Here is a 16,534-nt window from a genome sequence, read left to right as displayed (position 1 = left end):
TAGTATATACTTCCAGTGGCTCATTCCTCTCTTCGATATCACGTAACCGAATGACAACACACATCTTCTTCCCCATAAAGTGGTTTCAGTGTAAAGTACTATGCTACTAAGGGGACAGTGTTTGTGATTTGACAAAAATCAACGATAATGTAGAATAAAGAACATGTATTACAGTTGTGTGTGTTTGTTTCAACAGAAAAGGACTACGTACTTTGTGGCGATGAAGAAGGAAGAGTCTGGATGTATGATGTCAGCATGTGCAAAACTAAATCTACTTCCAAGAAAGTAACTGGTCCTACCCAGGTACAAGGTTTTCTTCTTTGACCACATTTAACATCTCTTCTGGCTATGGAGAATGGGGATGGGGTGGTGCATGGAGATTGATAAGTTAATGTATATGGGGGTGGCAGTTCAAAGAAGCGGGGCAATATAAAAGGTGTGGGAAGAGAGCTGAACATGCTGGGAGAGATCTGGTGATTCTTTTGGGGGAAGAGGGTTTTGATGTCTGAGTGAATCAAAACTTGGAGGATTACATAGGTTCCATTGCAGGCTTGTACGTCACATTGTTTGATATTTCAAATGTTATTCTTCAAGAGTCAGATACGATTAATATACAAAGTTGGCATGGAGTTTTGTGCTATGCAAAATAAGAATCATTTAAAAAAGTCAATTGTGAATAGGGCAAATGTTGATGAGCTTTTGTGTGTCACTTTAATTGGAGTGACTGATCTGCATACGCTGATAATTCTGATAAACAACTCAATGAACAGCTCCATTTATCAGCGAAGAAATAAGTGCCATTTCAACACAAAAGTGAAATGAGTTGAACCTAACTTGTACATTTAAAAGGAAACGTTTTAAGTGTAGAACTAGTGAATTTAAAAGGGTTTGTGACAGCCTGTCAGGGATGGGATACGCAACTCGCTCAGTAATTAACTGCAGTCAAATAAGGCAAAGAAGACTTTGGGTACTACTAGAGAAAGTTAGACATTACTGACCGTGCCTCTGGGCACCTTTCGCCAAAGTCGACAGCCACCAGGATGGATATAGAGGCTAGACACTGTCCATCCTCACATCCTCACAGCTTCAACCACCACTGTCAGTAGGATCAGTTGTGTATACGGTACTGGAGAGTACTAAAAGGGCAGATGGGTGGAAGTTCCACCTCACACTAATCTCCTCGCCAATGATGAAAATCAAATAATTAACAGGGGAGTCGGAAGATAAGATAGGAATCTTCTTTTTACTCCGCCATCCCCTCACCATCGCTGCGCTCGCGCATCATCAACATTCTAAGTTGAGCTTCATGTGGAGAGTACGATTAACAATACTAGGAAAGATAAGGAATGTGCCAGGTGGGGGCACACGATAAACCATAACATTGAAAATAATAACTGTTAATTATAATTTTGGTGACAACAGTAATTATAACACATGGCCTAGCACTGGGGTGTTCATCCAGGCAGATTTGGCAGTAACCATCTATTTGATGGCAAGACCGCAGGCTAACATGTATGCATTCCCCTTTAATGCCACTACTTAAACAGCCCCTTTAAAGAATATAGAACACCACCAAAGTTCCAACTTAATGAACCAATAGAACACCCAGCCATTTTCCTTCTTTTTTGCAGCTGCTTCAAAAGATACGTACCTAACTGGCAGCTCTGAGTGATTGCCTAAATAAGATGTTTGGAATGTGATTTGGGAATCCAAATTAATTTTGTGTACAGTTGAGTATTCGTGAGAATGTTTGGCAGTGACTGTTTAAACTTATAAATCTAGATAAAGAGCAATAAATGGATAGTTTTTTAAGGCCTAGCAGTAGATAAGATTTATTTAAATTTATAACACAGACTGTTTACATTTTCTTCGTATTATCTAAAGTAGATTGATATCATAGATTAGTTTTGTCGATACTTACTGGGGTTGGGCTCAAGCTCCTTTTTTGCATGGTTAAACTCTTGCATAGGTTCTGAAAATAACAGTGGCACACGCATCTTGTATGTCAACGGGGACTCGCACTGAAAATCGCTTGTTGCTGGTACCGCTTATCTTGAATGGTTTGAAGTTGGGCAGTAAAGAGATGCCAGTAAGATAAGCTACACATGTATGTGTGTCCAGAATTAAAATACGATTGGTGCTTTAATAGATCACAAAAATAGAAATAGACCGACTGGCTCATTTTGTTTTTACGGGACGTGGTGACATGACAGCAGCCATCTTTAGTTGGAAAGCTTCGCTTGTACACTTTAGTTAATAAAGTTTGACAGATTGGGCTAAAGGTTTCTGTTTTTATCTGTTTTTTTTCATATGATCAACAGGTATTGTGCAGTTTACAGTATGAGGTTTAATGGCTTTGTTCAAGTAGGTTTTTTACAGTTAGTGTGACATTTGAAGCTTTACTAAATTGGGAAAATAGTACAGTGAGGTTTATTGGTTTAGGGAAGCAGTGAGGAGAATTTGAGTGATTTCTTGTTTTTGACTGCTTTAATTGTTGGAGAAAGATAGAAAATGGGTGAACCTAGTACATTGAAAAGTATGGAGTTTTCTTTAGAAGACATAATTTTAAATATGCTATCTACATTTTCTTCAGAGTTTAACAATAAGATGGAAAATAAATTGGATGATTTACTACAGGTGAAGGGTTTAACCACTCAGGATCAGAGGTATTGGTCAGCCAGAGAAGGGCCTGTGGAGGAAATAGGAGGAAAAATGAGTAGAAAGAGGAAACATTTAATGGAGGAAGTGACTCAATAAAGGAAAATTAAATCTGCAACAGAAGAGAACGAACAGAGGGTTCATGAATGCACGAAACAGGAGGGTGCCTTTGACACACAAGGGGAACAAAGAAAGGGTCCAGAAAAGAGTAAAGGAAAGTCTTTTCAGACTCGTAGGCACTCCACAGTTTCTTGTGATGGTTCATCTGGTAGTGCAGAGGTGGAGCTTAGCTGCTCATCAGATTTTGACTCCGATGGGGAAAGCATTTTGAGGGCAGAGCCCAAAAATGGTGTGTTAAGCAGAGAAGCAGAGTCCCTTACTGATCCATTGGGGGAAATTCATGTTTGACCCACTGCTTATAAAACACCCACTCTCTCCAGAGTGGTGCCCAGCAGCCCATGTGGCAGATTATGTGGAGACATGGTTGAGAAGGCAAATACCGAAAGAAATCAGACTGTGCTTGAGGTCTGAGTGCTCAAGACCTAGTCTGGAAAATAGTTATGTTGACTCCTGAGCTTGATGTAAAGATTTTAGCCTCCATGTGCAAAGGAGGACGAAACCCAAGGAAAGGGCTTGATAAAGGCTTAAAAATGTGCTAAAATAGACTTTTGGATCTGAAAGGTCCACTGACTAAAATATTTGATATAGCCAAAGAGGCTTACGTTTCTCAAAAAACATTAAACTTAGATAAGCTGAGAGAGTGGATTTAGAGAACTGTGTGTTTGTTGTGGAATGCTTCACAGCAATATCTGTGGAAAGAAGTATTTTACTTAAAATTTACCTGAACTTAGTTGAACTAATAAATAATGATGCACGACAGGCAGCAAATGGGTTATTTGGTGAGGATTTCATTAAGGAGATGTCCAAACATGTAGGGAAATTTCAAGTGTTGCAGAAATCACAGTAGGAAATGCAAAAAGTTTGATAAACCTCTTCATGAAGGAGCCAGGCGAACAAGAGGTCAGTTCCCCGGCTGAGGAATGGGTATTACGAGACAATCTTTTAGACCCAGTATTTATCAGACCTCATACCAAGCGGTGAGTTTTACCCTCCTAGATCTAGAGGCCGAGGAGATTGTGGTGACTGTTGCACCAGGAGTTCAGGTAAGACAACACCCTACTGGTATCCCCTTAATGTTAGGCTCCAGACTAGAACAATTTTATGAAAATTTAACTTGGGTAATAGGAGATCCTGAGGTCTTGAGAGATGGTGCAGGGTTATCACATAGACTTCATAGAGGAACCAATTCAGAATCATTATTCCGGGAGGATTCAGTTCAGTACAGAGTTTTCGGTGATGGTAAGCAAAGATGTTCAGGAGATAAAGGCAAAGGGGGCAACTGTGGAAGTAAAGAACCATTTGAGTGTTTGTAAGCAATATTTTTCTTGTGGAGAAAATACAAAAGAGAGGCCCATGATAAATATTTAGGAAGTCCGAACGATTGGGTGGTGGAGTACCACCACTTCAAAATGGAAGGTATACATTTGTTTAGAGATGTTCTACAGGCAGGGACTGGATGACGGTTAGATCTGAAGGACGCTACCTGACCATTCTGATTTGGGAACCACATCAGAGGTTTCTGCAGTTTAGATGGGAAGGAAAAATGTGGAAGTTTGTGTGTCTTCCATTCGGGCTTTCATCAGCCCCTTGGTGCTTCAGAGGTTCTCCGTCCAGTGTCGGCTTTTTTGAGGGAGCGAGCCATACATCTGATTATTTATCTGGCTACATGGATGTTATTTTGTTAATGGATCAGAGCAAGGTGAAAATTGTGGAATATAAGAGGATGGCAGTGTCATTGTTGGAGGATCTGGGTTTCATAGTGAACAGACAGAATTAATGTCTTGTCCCAAGTCAGGAGATTCAATTTTTAGGTTTTATGGTAGATACAGTGGAAGGGCAATTGAAGTTGCCAAAGGGGAAAATGAAGAAAATAAGGTAAGGAAAGGAAAGAAATTCAAAAGGTATTGAGTTCAGAGAAGATATCGTTGAGGATGTTTTAGAGAGTTATGTTTGTCAACGCTACAAGCTGTTCTTCCTGTTTCTTTACATTATCATGCACTTCAGAGATTGAAAGCCAGGCATTTGAGGAGTGGTCTGAAGTATGCAGAGGAGATTATACTCATGGAGGTAACGGGGGAACTGTGTTGGTGGTTCAGGAGGTCTGAGCATGTGGAAGCAGACTGGTGTTCAAGGAATTACATAGAATCCAGTGATTGGATGCGGAACAGGTTGTTTTTTCAGGTGTTGATGATTCGAAGGTTCCCATGCCTTGGGGATCTGTTTGCAAACAGGTTGAATGATCAGAGACTTTTTTTCAGTTGGCGACCAGATCTGGATTCAGCAGGGGTAGATGCATTTCGACAGGATTGAAGAGGTCTCTGGCCTTATGCATTTCCCCCATTCTCGACGATGACTCATGTGAAGAGTTTGATTCACAAGTGGAAGGAGTTACTGGTGTTGGTGACAGATTTTTGGAAGAGACAGGTTTGGTATCCCATACTCCTGGAATTGTCAGTGGCATTACCAGTCCTATTACCTGTGTTTCAGGACAGTCTTCTGAGATCTCGGGGAGAAACGCACAAACTGGTGATGTCAGGTCAACTGAGACTGGTGGCCTGGTAAGTTTCAGGTGTGTGTGTGGGGATGTGCTAGAACTCTCACTAGAAGCTACAAAACTTAAAGATTCCTGGGCACCAGGAACAAGGAGGATGCATGGACTAGCATGGCAAAAATGGGTTTGCTGGTGTGTGGAAAAGGAATTTGATCCCATTTCATTGGATGTAGTTCAAGTGGTTAATTACTTGACATCTTTATTTAAAAAGGGTATGTCCTATAGAAATATTTGTGGGCATAGGTCAGCTATTGCTTCAGGATATGTTTTGCATAATGCAGGGGTGTGGAATTTATTAAAATATCTACTTGTCCAGGGGACAGGTTGCTTCTCAAATCTACTTGTCCTGTAAAAAGATCTACTTGTCCCTTTGGTGCCATGTAGTGTGGCAACAAATTATGGCAGCAATTAATAACCTCTCTGATTATGCCAGGGCTACTACCATAGTAGGGCTTCAATACTTGGAGTTTCAATCCCTACTGTAGCAATTTCCTTATTTTGTCACCTTTCTGCAGATCTGCATACTGGGGCTGGAGGAAGCAGTAAGCAATAGTTCCAGGGCTGGAATGCCTTTGAGTCTGCAAACCTACTAACCTGCATGTTTTAAAGATTTTTACCAGCTTCTCTCTAATATTTTCCCATAATAAGAAAGGTTGGACATTTACTCCTGACAATGGCAGAATTAGAACTTCTTCCAGGGTTGGGAAGAAAGTGGCTGGAGGGAAAATGAACTTGCAAATGCTCAATAGATTTTCACATGAGCAAATCTACACATCGTATTTACCCATGCTAAAATACAGTTCACAAATATTTTATAGGGGTACGACATATACCATGGGTGCACTTTTGTGACTTTCTTTAAGAATTTGGGGCCACAAGTAGGTAGGTTCAGATTTGTGACCTGCAAATTGCGAGTCGCAAATCCGAATGTAGGATGGTGTCTTGACACAATCTGATTCGCAAGGGCTTCGCAAATGCCCACATCATGAATAATCATGAGATGGGTCGCAATTTGCGACCCCCTCACGAATGGTGGCCTGCTGGAGACAGCAGACCACCATGTCTGTGACTGCTTTTCAATAAAGCAGTTTTTTTTTTTTTTTTTTTGTAATGCAGCCAGTTTTCCTTAAAGGAAAACGAGATGCATAACAAAAACGAAAAATGAAACGTTTTCGTTTCATTTTTTCAGAGCAGGCAGTGGTCCGCAGGACCACTGCCTGCTCTGAAAAAATGTTTACAGTGACATCCACAATGGGGGAAGGGGTCCCATGGGGATCCCTTCCCTTTTGCGAAAGTGTTAGCACCCATTTGAAATGGGTGCAAACTGCGATTGGTTTGCACCCGCGTTTGCGGTCACAAAACAATCCTACATTGCACGGCGAGTTGCAATTAGGAAGGGAACACCCCTTACTAATTGCGAGTCGCAAACCCGTTTTGTGATTCGGTAACCAGGTTACTGAATCGCAAAACTGGGTTTGTGCATCGCAATGTGCTTTTTGCACATCGCAAACAGCGAAAGTCGCTGTTTGCGACATGCAAAAAGCTACCTACATGTGGGTCTTGGTCCCTAATTAGGTCTGGTGTTAACAAAGACATTTTGTTTTTATTAAACTTCTATTTCTCTCTCTTTCGGCTGGCTTTACTGTGAGTGATCGCATTCTGCTCTTCCACAAGGAGCATATTGCCACACAAAGTAGTTTTGTTCAGTGTCAGGAACTACAGTGGCAATCAGTGACGTAACGAAACTGGAGGGTGCCCCTTTGCAAAGAACATGGAGGAGCCCCCTCTCCAGACTCACTCAGGGCAGGTGCTGTGCTGACGGGGCCCCCTGGAGGGCGGCTGCGGGCCTTTGTTATGCCGCTGGTGGCAACGTGTGCTTTAAGAGTTCAAAAACTTTTTTGGGGGGTTTTGCCAATGTTTGTTACAATGTTGAGGGCCTGGTAGCTCCCACAACAATAAAGTGTTACAAAAGCCATTTCAAAACAAGACACGCATTGATGAAACTAAAAGACTTATAAAAATATGTCAGATCAGTTGGCTTTGTCAGTGTTTGTTTATTTTCATGCTTCCCATAATCGTGTTGAAAATGGTTACACTGATTTTCCATTAGAAATATTTTTGGGAAATACTAGCATGCATCAACACATTTTACTAAATGACACGTCATTTGCATATAATCAGAGAGCATTCTGGGAGCATTATACTTAGCCTCTTAGCCTAAACTTTTCAAACATGTGTGTACACGTTTTTTTTTTTTGTACTGGAACCAACGTCAGTAGTGAAGTGTGACCTTAAAACATTTATTTACAGCACGCACCCTAATAATGAAGGCTTTCAATTAATGAACCATAAATACAAGTTCGAACAGCATTATCTTTTGGAAACACATTACCTCAACTGCAGAGAGTTCCACTCTCTGTAAACAGGCAGCCAAAGGGTTTGTGCTGTAGGGGATTGGGCCTACTTGTCCCAAGGACAAAGTAAACATAAAAACTTGTTGCCCTTGACCCCAAACAAGATGTCCCGGTGTCGGAGTATAAGGATTTCAATACCTCCAGTGGTTAGGTATAATTTGATTTGGGGTGTGTCTAAACTTTTTTAAATTATCTAGATAATCTGGAGTCGAATGAAGCTTTGAGCTTGAAGATGTTGTCTCCGAAGTTGACAGTTTTGCTGTCTAGTTTCTTTTAGGAGAGTTTCAGATGTCAGAGCCATGGACATTACAAACAGAATTTATTCTCCTGAGGGTGTGGTTTCCATTTGACTAAGAGGACTAATACAAACTCTCAATATTTTATCCCTATTTTGATGACCACGAAAAGTTGATCCGGTCGTTTTGTGAAGGAATATGAGAGGACAGCATAATTGAGCTGATTTTGAGAAACAGTTGATAATTTCCTTTAAATACCCACCTAAAGCAGTTTTGTCACCTACTCTGGCACGTTGGGTGAAATATGATCAAAAAAATCAGGTGTGAATGTTGAAACTTTTGGTGCTCATTCTAGGAGGGGTGCATCCCCGTTGAAAGATTATATGTTTGGGGGGTGCATTGCAGGATATTTTGAGGTGTGTAGATTGGTTGATTGACGGTGTTCCAGAGATTATTTTAAACCTGTTGAGACTGTAGCTAATTGTTTGTTGGAAAAACTTTATACTTGCAATAAGGTTAGCCTCCGGTCTTAAATGTAGATTTTCCTTAGCTTTGATGGACAGAAAATCTGGATTTTGTTAGACACGGAGGCTAATATTATCCCTCCCTGAACCCAGCCCAAGTTAATTGATGTCGTTTGTATTGTAGCTCGAGCACAAAAATAAAGAAGAGGAATAACAGCGTAAGATGTTGAAAATTGTGGACTTTTTTGGGTGACTGAATTATTGACTTTTGCACTTTAATTTTTGGGGAACTTAATTATTTGTTTCAATTTGATATGTTTTGCAGTTAAACGTGTGTTTGAAGCCGATTGCTAAAAAAGAAGGGAGATGGCTGGGTGCTCTGTTGTATTATTAAGTTGGGACTTTGTTGTTGTTCCATATTCTTTAAAGGGCCTGCTGTTGAAGTAGTGGCATTAAAGAAGAATGCAATAATATAAGTCTCTGTGTCTTTAATAAAATTCAGATTTTCTGTCCACCAAAGCTGGGCAAAAACTACATATTTCTCTACATTGTAGCCAGTAAATGTTAGCAGGTAGTGTTTTATCAGTCTCGCTTGATAAGGTATTGGTAGGAATCATTGTACCTTAAGGTTATAGAGATATAGCTGTATAAAACTATTCATGGCCTACATTTTTCAGCCTTAGAGCTCCAGGTTGTCCAGTCATAGGGGTTGTCACATGTTGACTGGGATGGAAAGAAACAGCCTAACAACTGTATTTCCTTAGAAAATAACCGTAACATTGGAATTGTTTGAGTAGCCACAACATATGTACTGTCCTGGACGATTTTAGCAAAAAAAAGCCTCAGTTTTTTTTATTTGTATGTTTTGGTCACATTGTAATTGCTTTGATTCTATGTTGCACACTGGTTCCTCTAGTCATTTCATCAAAACAATTTATAACCAGACTTTTACCACCCACTCAATCTCTCCCCATAACACTTCAACCCCCAAGTTATGGTGCAGCAATTTGGTTATTCTAAGCAATGTGTCTGGGCAAACATACCTCCTCCCCTCTCCTCTCTAAAACCCAATGCCTTCTGACATGGGTACTAATGTGAGATACTTCTCTTACTAAAATGAGGATTCAGACGAGCACATTTTGTAGGGTATCTTGCTTCTACTTGGAGCAAGAAAAAATCCTACAATTCTCGTTCCTCCATGTGTATTAGTTAGCATTTTGATTCTTAAAGAATTAATTTAAGGGCTGTCACTGGGTAAAGAAATTGTTTCAGGATCATCCTGAGTTGTACTGTGGGAGAAAGCACCGCTCTCTGTCATCAGTAAAAGGAGCATGAAGTGGGAGATTTAGGAAACAAATCACTGATGTAAATGGCTAATTTGTAAGAATGGTCCAATAGAGAATGTTCCAGTTGACGTTCAGACTGGATCTAATTTTAGCAGCATAAATATTAAAGAAATGAGGCCCCCACAGACCTACTGCTGGGCTGGGCCCCTGGGCAAAGCCAGGATCTTGCATTCCAGTAAAGACGCAGATTGCAAAATGGCATAGGCCTGCTCTAGGGGACCCTGCCTTCCTCCGCCTCCCCAAAGTGCCTTGTGGTATACAATTCATCTTAACCAAGTGGGTTTCTGACAACCACCCCAGACCTAGAATCAAAATATATGGAGGCATTCACTAAAAATGTTCTCCTAAGCCAGCCTTGCTCTCAGGTCGGTGAACATAGGCTGCCTCCTGGGGAGCCACTCTGATGCATTATGCAACAGTACTCTTCCATTCAGGAGTGCATGCCACTGCTGTTGAGTTAAAGTAGTTGGGACCAGTGTGGTGCTCCAGCTCCATGCTTGCATTTGATCCACCAGTTTTTCGAGCAGTGTCCAACAGTCCCTTATGTACATGGCATTTGAGGTACACATTTGTTTGAAGACTAGGCAGATTGAGCCCTGGAGCACTTTAAAGAGAGCAGAGCAACAGCGCTTTTTCTTGGGTTGGTATCGCCTATGTAGCTATTTTCCCAGCAGTTTCTTCCCCTTTGTGGTTTTGGAGAGTACCAGGTGGAGGAGAATCGCATCATACCAGTGGCTGCTCCAGATTGTGTGAAATGGTTATTCCATCTCCTTCCTATCATCCCCTCCCAACATGCCTCTCCACCACAACGCCTCCTGGAGAATCCCTTGTCCATACTCTGAGGGGAAGTTCATGCTTTCTTGATCAAGGGAGCTGTAGAGAGGGTGACGGCATCAGAGTTTGGGACTAGTTGTTTTTCCCATTACTTTTTGATGCTGAAAAATGGAGGCCCCCATTCCTATTCTTGATCTTCGCCCGCTGAACTTCCTCCAGAAAGGCAGGTTCAAAATGCTCAACCAGAGACAATTTCTATCTGCCCTGGACCCAGGCAACTGGATGATTGTGTTGGATTTCCAGGATGCCTCTTCATACATTCTTGCCCTACAGATGCTACCTGGCGTTTCAGGTAAACTAACACTTTTAGCTCTTGTTTCTCTCCTTTGGCCTTACTGGTTGCTGCCCATGTGCAGAAGTTTGGAATACCACAGTTGCTATACCTCGTCAACTAGTTGCTGAAGGTGCACTCACCTCAGCCGTAAGTCACCTCCAGACAGCTGACTTGTTGACATCATTGGGCTTTTCCATCAATGTGCCAAAGAGGCACATGAATCCTTCACATTAGCAGCCCTTAATTGGAGCCAACCTGGACACTTTGCTCTTCCTGTGCCTTAATGAGTCCAGGACATTTGGGCTATGATCCCAATGGTTTGATGTGGGTCTCAGTGAGAGCGGCCTTGAGGTTTCTTGGCCGCCTGCAGACTGATGGCGGACCACGCCAAGTGGCACATATGGGCTCTGCAGTGGGGATCAGAAGTCTCAGAGGGCTCTGCTCCAAGGGACTTTTGACTACAACTGGCCAGCTGGCAGATCCCTCCCCCTGCCCTACCCTATCCGTAGCTAAAGGTCATGAGAGATGCATTGATACTGGGTTGAAGAGGACGATTCACAGAAGTGGAGACTCTGGTCCCTGGGGAAAGCTGGCCTCCACATTAACTTGCTACCAAAGTAGTTGGAGTTATCTTGGCAGCCAAGGGCCGGAGCGGACGCTTGAGCTCGGAGCTCCGCTCACGGTCCGCCTTTTTTTATAATTATCCTGGCCCCTGAAGTGCCATAAGTAACTGGGGCTCCCCCACAACTCCTGGGGTAAGCCCTGAACATTATACTGCCGGTCGGGCCACTTCGGCAGTGGCCCAGGCCCGGATCGAGGAGCGGGGTGTGAATGTGGCCTCGGCTCCGCTGAGCGACGACCCTTCCCTGCGAGGGAGGCGAGCTAAATCTGCAACCCCACACCGGTCGGCGCTGGAGTCCTGACGCCCTGCCACTGCCCGAGGGGCTGGGAGCCGCTTGGCCGGGCGCGCAGGGGCGCCCTCTGCCCCTTGGTCTGACTGCGCTCTACCTGCGCGGCCGAGGCCCTGAGCGCGATCGGCGGGCGGAGCAACAACCCGGACGGTGAACAGCTGCCCACAAAAAACTGGACCTGAGGGCTAGGCTGCTCGGGTGTGCCAGGATCATTGCGAGTGGATGCCTAGTTTAGGTGCCGCTCGCTTTTTGCCGGTGCCACAGAGGCGGCCGAGGTTGCCGGAGCTCTACCCCTGGGCAGCGACGACGCGAGGATCGGCGCGCGACGCGGCCTGGAACAAAGACAAAGATTGCGATCCTCTGTTGGTGCCCGCCCCCCCGCATAAGGAAACCCAGCGGCCCTGACCTCGGCCTGCAGAGGCTCCAAAACTGCTGCGCTGCACTACGAACGGTGAGGAGACTGCACAAGGGACGTGGGGATTACAAAAAAAAAAAACATAATAAAAAACAGGCACCGAGCAGCCAAACGATAAATAGAGGAGTCGGGGTAGCTGCAGACCCCCCCTCGGGAAGCGCTCTACAGCACAGCCTGTTAATGGCACATCTCTCTCCCTGGACTCGAAAACCGTGGCCCCAGGGACAATACCAATAGAAGCAATATAGACACCTCCGCCACGGATGCAAATCCGGGCTCTGCCACGAAACCACACTACACGCGGCCATTCCGTGTAGCTAGCATATCGGCAATTGCCAGCACAGACGAGGCCACTGGCTTGTCCCTCCAGGATCTCCCTAGGAAGTTGACTCACTCCACCCACCTCAGCAGCAAAGATCGCGCCATGGTTAAACCTAAACATCCCAAACTGGGGGCCCCCTTAGAGGGGAACCCCCCCCTCGTCACTGGGCGCTCAGCCACACAAGATGCCATGCTGCTCCAGTTGAGCGAGACACTTCAAACGCACTCCCACCAATTCGACAAAATCATGCAAGCAATAATGGAGACGAAAACATCGCTGGAAAGTAAAATAGAGGCCGCTGCACTGGAAGTCTCACAGCTCCGCGCGGACCACCGTAAATTAAAAGACAGAGTGCAAACCACAGAACTCTCATTCGAACAGATCCAACCAGAAGTAACAATTATGAAAAGCAAAATCCAACATCTGGAAACAGAACTAGCACAGCTGCAACGCAGGACCGAAGAAGCGGAGGGTCGATCGAGGCGCAACAACATAAGATTCATCGCATCCCGGAGCGCATGGAACTACCTACAGCCGAAGACTTCATAGAGAAATGGCTAAACGAAATAATAAACATACAAAGCACCACAAATGCACCAGTAATAGAAAGAGCGCACAGAATCCCGAGGAGACTCCCACGACCTGGTGCACCACCACGCCCTCTGATAGCCCGCTTCCTGAACTACAGAGGGAGAGATTCAGTCCTCCAGCACTTCCAAAAATCCAACCCCATTAGCTTGGAAAACAGCACCGTATCCGCCTACCCGGATTACACGATGGAAGTACAACGTAAACGAGCCACATATATTAAAATAAAGCAACTACTGCGGGAACACAGCATCACTTACTCACTAGTGTTCCTCGCCCGGCTCAGAGTAGTCATCGACGAAAAAACACTCATGTTGGCCGGCTCCCCTAAAGGTAAAAAAGCAACTGAAGAATGGATCACGCCCGCTCACAACAGGAAAAAGAAAACTAAGACAATATCTCGTCCGTCGAGATCGCAAATAGAGGCCGATCAGGCGCAAAGCTTAAGGGAAACCAGCACATTCACTGGATCCCAAGCTGACAATAGAAGCGTGGCGTGCATCTCCGACAGCAGCTCTCCCGGGGAGGAATCTGGCTCTCCCCTCTCCCAGCTCCTGGTCGGCCCCGACCTCACCCCGCGCTCTGCTGACGAACTTTAGTGTTATCCTACGCGCCGCTGCCGCGCTTCCCCCCCGAGCGCTGAACTGGGGCATTGAAACCCCCTACTCTCCAGTTGGACTCGATCAAAATCATGTGTGCGTCCCACTCGTGAGCTGGGGCTACAGCGGCCATGCTGACTACTCGCCGAAACGGTACCTGTGGGCACGACCACAACACAAGGCACAAAGGGACAGAACTATCCTGGAGGAGGACTAGGTGATATCCAATCTCTACCAACCCACGCTCTTTCAACCGAAAAACCCCTGTATGGAACTTTACCGTTTGGACTGCTGTTTAGGCACCGGTTGTGCCAAATTGTTTCAAATCGGGTCTCCCCCGATATATCCTTTATCGTGGTATATTGTTGTCTCTTTTTCTCTTATTGTTATTTGGCACTATTTCCCCTTCTTTGGGCCAGGGGGTGTTGACAAGTGGGAGCGAGGCGGCCGCGCTGCACGCACGAGTTACACACGCGCAGGGAGGATGGCAACTCATGCTGGACCCTGGGGATGGGATCCCGGGTCCATAATTTCAACGCGCTAAACCCCACCCCAATATAATGAATAAAACACCTACATAGAACATAATGACCTGGAAAGTGAGGGGCATGGCGGGTACCAAAAAACGCAGCAGAATACACGCACACCTAAAAAGACACCGCATCCATATCGCTATCCTCCAAGAAACACACATTCCCTCAGAGGAGATCCCTCGGCTAATGAAGTGTTGGGCGGGACAGGCGTATGGCTCGGGTAATTCATCCTTCGCTAGGGGGGTCCTCATGTGGATAGCACCTGGGGTTCCCTACACAGTACAACGCAGCGTTACTGACAGAGATGGAAGGTATATACATCTAACGGGCCAGTGAGACAGTGAGATCTTGGTGATTAACGGATTATACACCCCGAACATAGGGCAAGGAGACTTCCTACACAACACTATTTCCCACATATCTAATGATTCACTCACAGCATACATCTGGGGCGGTGACAGGAACTGCGTACCGCAAATAGACATAGATCGGTCACACACCCCTATAGCCGCTACCCCAGCCACCAAAAAACTCGCAATTGATACGGAAATGGATGTCGGATCGCCGCCTAATAGACACCTGGAGGCACTTACATCCACAAGACCGGGAATTCTCCTATTATTCCCCGGTACACCTTCTTCATACCCGCATAGACCTCATTCTTACAACTCCGGATCTGATACACAAAATCACGAGTGCCGAATATACTGCCAGGGTAATCTCAGACCACTCCCCACTTATCGCCCACATTAGATGTGGTAGGCCACGCGCCTGCATCCCAACATGGCGGCTGCAAACCCAGTTACTACAGGACCCGCCATTTAGAACTGACTTATCCGAACATCTCTCCTCCTACTTCACTCAAAATAACGGGACATCGAATTCCAGAGCAAACGAGTGGGACGCTCACAAAGCAGTAATAAGGGGGGGGGGCTTGTATATCAAAGACAGTAGGAGTAAGGCAAACATTAGCATGCGAGCTTCGCGACCTAGAAGCGGAAGTCCACCTCTCCGAAAATAAACTAGCAAGCGGCTCGATTGGCCAAGCTGAGCTCTCCAGAGTAAGAGCACAGTGGTACGAAACAGACAAACGACTAAGTCTCTTCGACTATCGACACCACATGGCCCGCACGCACTCTGAGGGAGATAGACCAGGGAAACTTCTATCATGGCTCACAAGATCCAATCCACAGAACTCTCCTATAGGCGCCATCCGCCTAGGCACAGGTTTAATTGTGAATACCCAAGCAGACATTAATAGCGCCTTCAGAGACTACTATTGCACCCTTTACAAAGCTCCCCCTCCTCCCCCCACAACTAATATAGGCGATTTCTTCAAAGACATCACCATAAACTGCCTGACCACTGTACAAACAACTGATCTGGACAGGCCTATAGACACAAAAGAAATACAACAGGCACTGCAACAACTAGCGCAAAATAAGGCACCCGGCAGCGATGGTCTTCCCCCGGAATATTATACCACGTTCTCATCGCAGATTTTAACCCCATACTTCACGATGTTATCCGAAGCTAGAGAACGGGGCCAATTACCCGACACTAGCAGGGAAGCTCTAATAGCGGTACTCCCCAAACCAGGCCGCGACCCTCTAGATGTACGCTCATACAGACCACTATCGCTACTGAACACAGACTGTAAACTACTAGGTAAACTCTTGGCCAATCGACTGCTCCCATACATGGTGGACTTGATCCATCAAGATCAGTCCGGTTTCATCCCTGGCCGCAGCACCTATGGCAATATCAGAAACTTACTGCGATTAATGGCGAACTCCCCAGCGGGCGATTACTTCCGAGTAGCGGTGTCCTTAGACATAGAAAAAGCATTCGACACGCTTGGTTGGCCCTTCCTGATGGAAACCCTCCATCGCATGGGCTTCGGACGGGCATACATTGCATGGGTGAGGGTGCTTTACACTAACCCAACCGCACGGGTCAAAACAGGTGACACGATCTCCCAATCATTAAATAATGAAAGGGGAACTAGGCAAGGATGCCCATTGTCTCATCTCTTGTTCGCCCTCGCCATCGAACCCCTAGCGGCCCGCCTACAGTTGGTAGCCCCTTTATGGGGCATCCAAGATGACCACACGTACCGCATAGTATCTTTATATGCAGACGACGCCCTTATCTTTCTCCGTAACTATAATGACTCTCTGCCTGACTTACTGAAACTATTGCGTGAATTCGGCTCACTCGCCGGGTTGGAGGTGAACTGGACAAAATCGTGTATATTCCCCATGCGGCC

General features: G+C 45.1%; 1 protein-coding gene across 3 annotated transcripts in view; it reads left to right on the top strand.

Moving 5' to 3' along the window:
- Positions 1-16,534, top strand: part of LRWD1 (leucine rich repeats and WD repeat domain containing 1) — a 185,111-nt gene that overhangs the window by 151,891 nt on the left and 16,686 nt on the right. For all 3 annotated transcript variants that reach the window (XM_069226701.1, XM_069226700.1, XM_069226702.1), the window contains one exon: positions 197-303. In XM_069226701.1, coding sequence (XP_069082802.1) covers positions 197-303 — 107 coding nt within the window. The remainder of the gene's footprint in view (positions 1-196; positions 304-16,534) is intronic.

The sequence above is a fragment of the Pleurodeles waltl genome, chromosome 3_2, assembly GCF_031143425.1.
Source record: "Pleurodeles waltl isolate 20211129_DDA chromosome 3_2, aPleWal1.hap1.20221129, whole genome shotgun sequence".
NCBI lineage: Eukaryota > Metazoa > Chordata > Amphibia > Caudata > Salamandridae > Pleurodeles > Pleurodeles waltl.
Note: the sequence above shows the minus strand (reverse complement) of the source record. Positions and strands in the feature narration are given on the sequence as shown.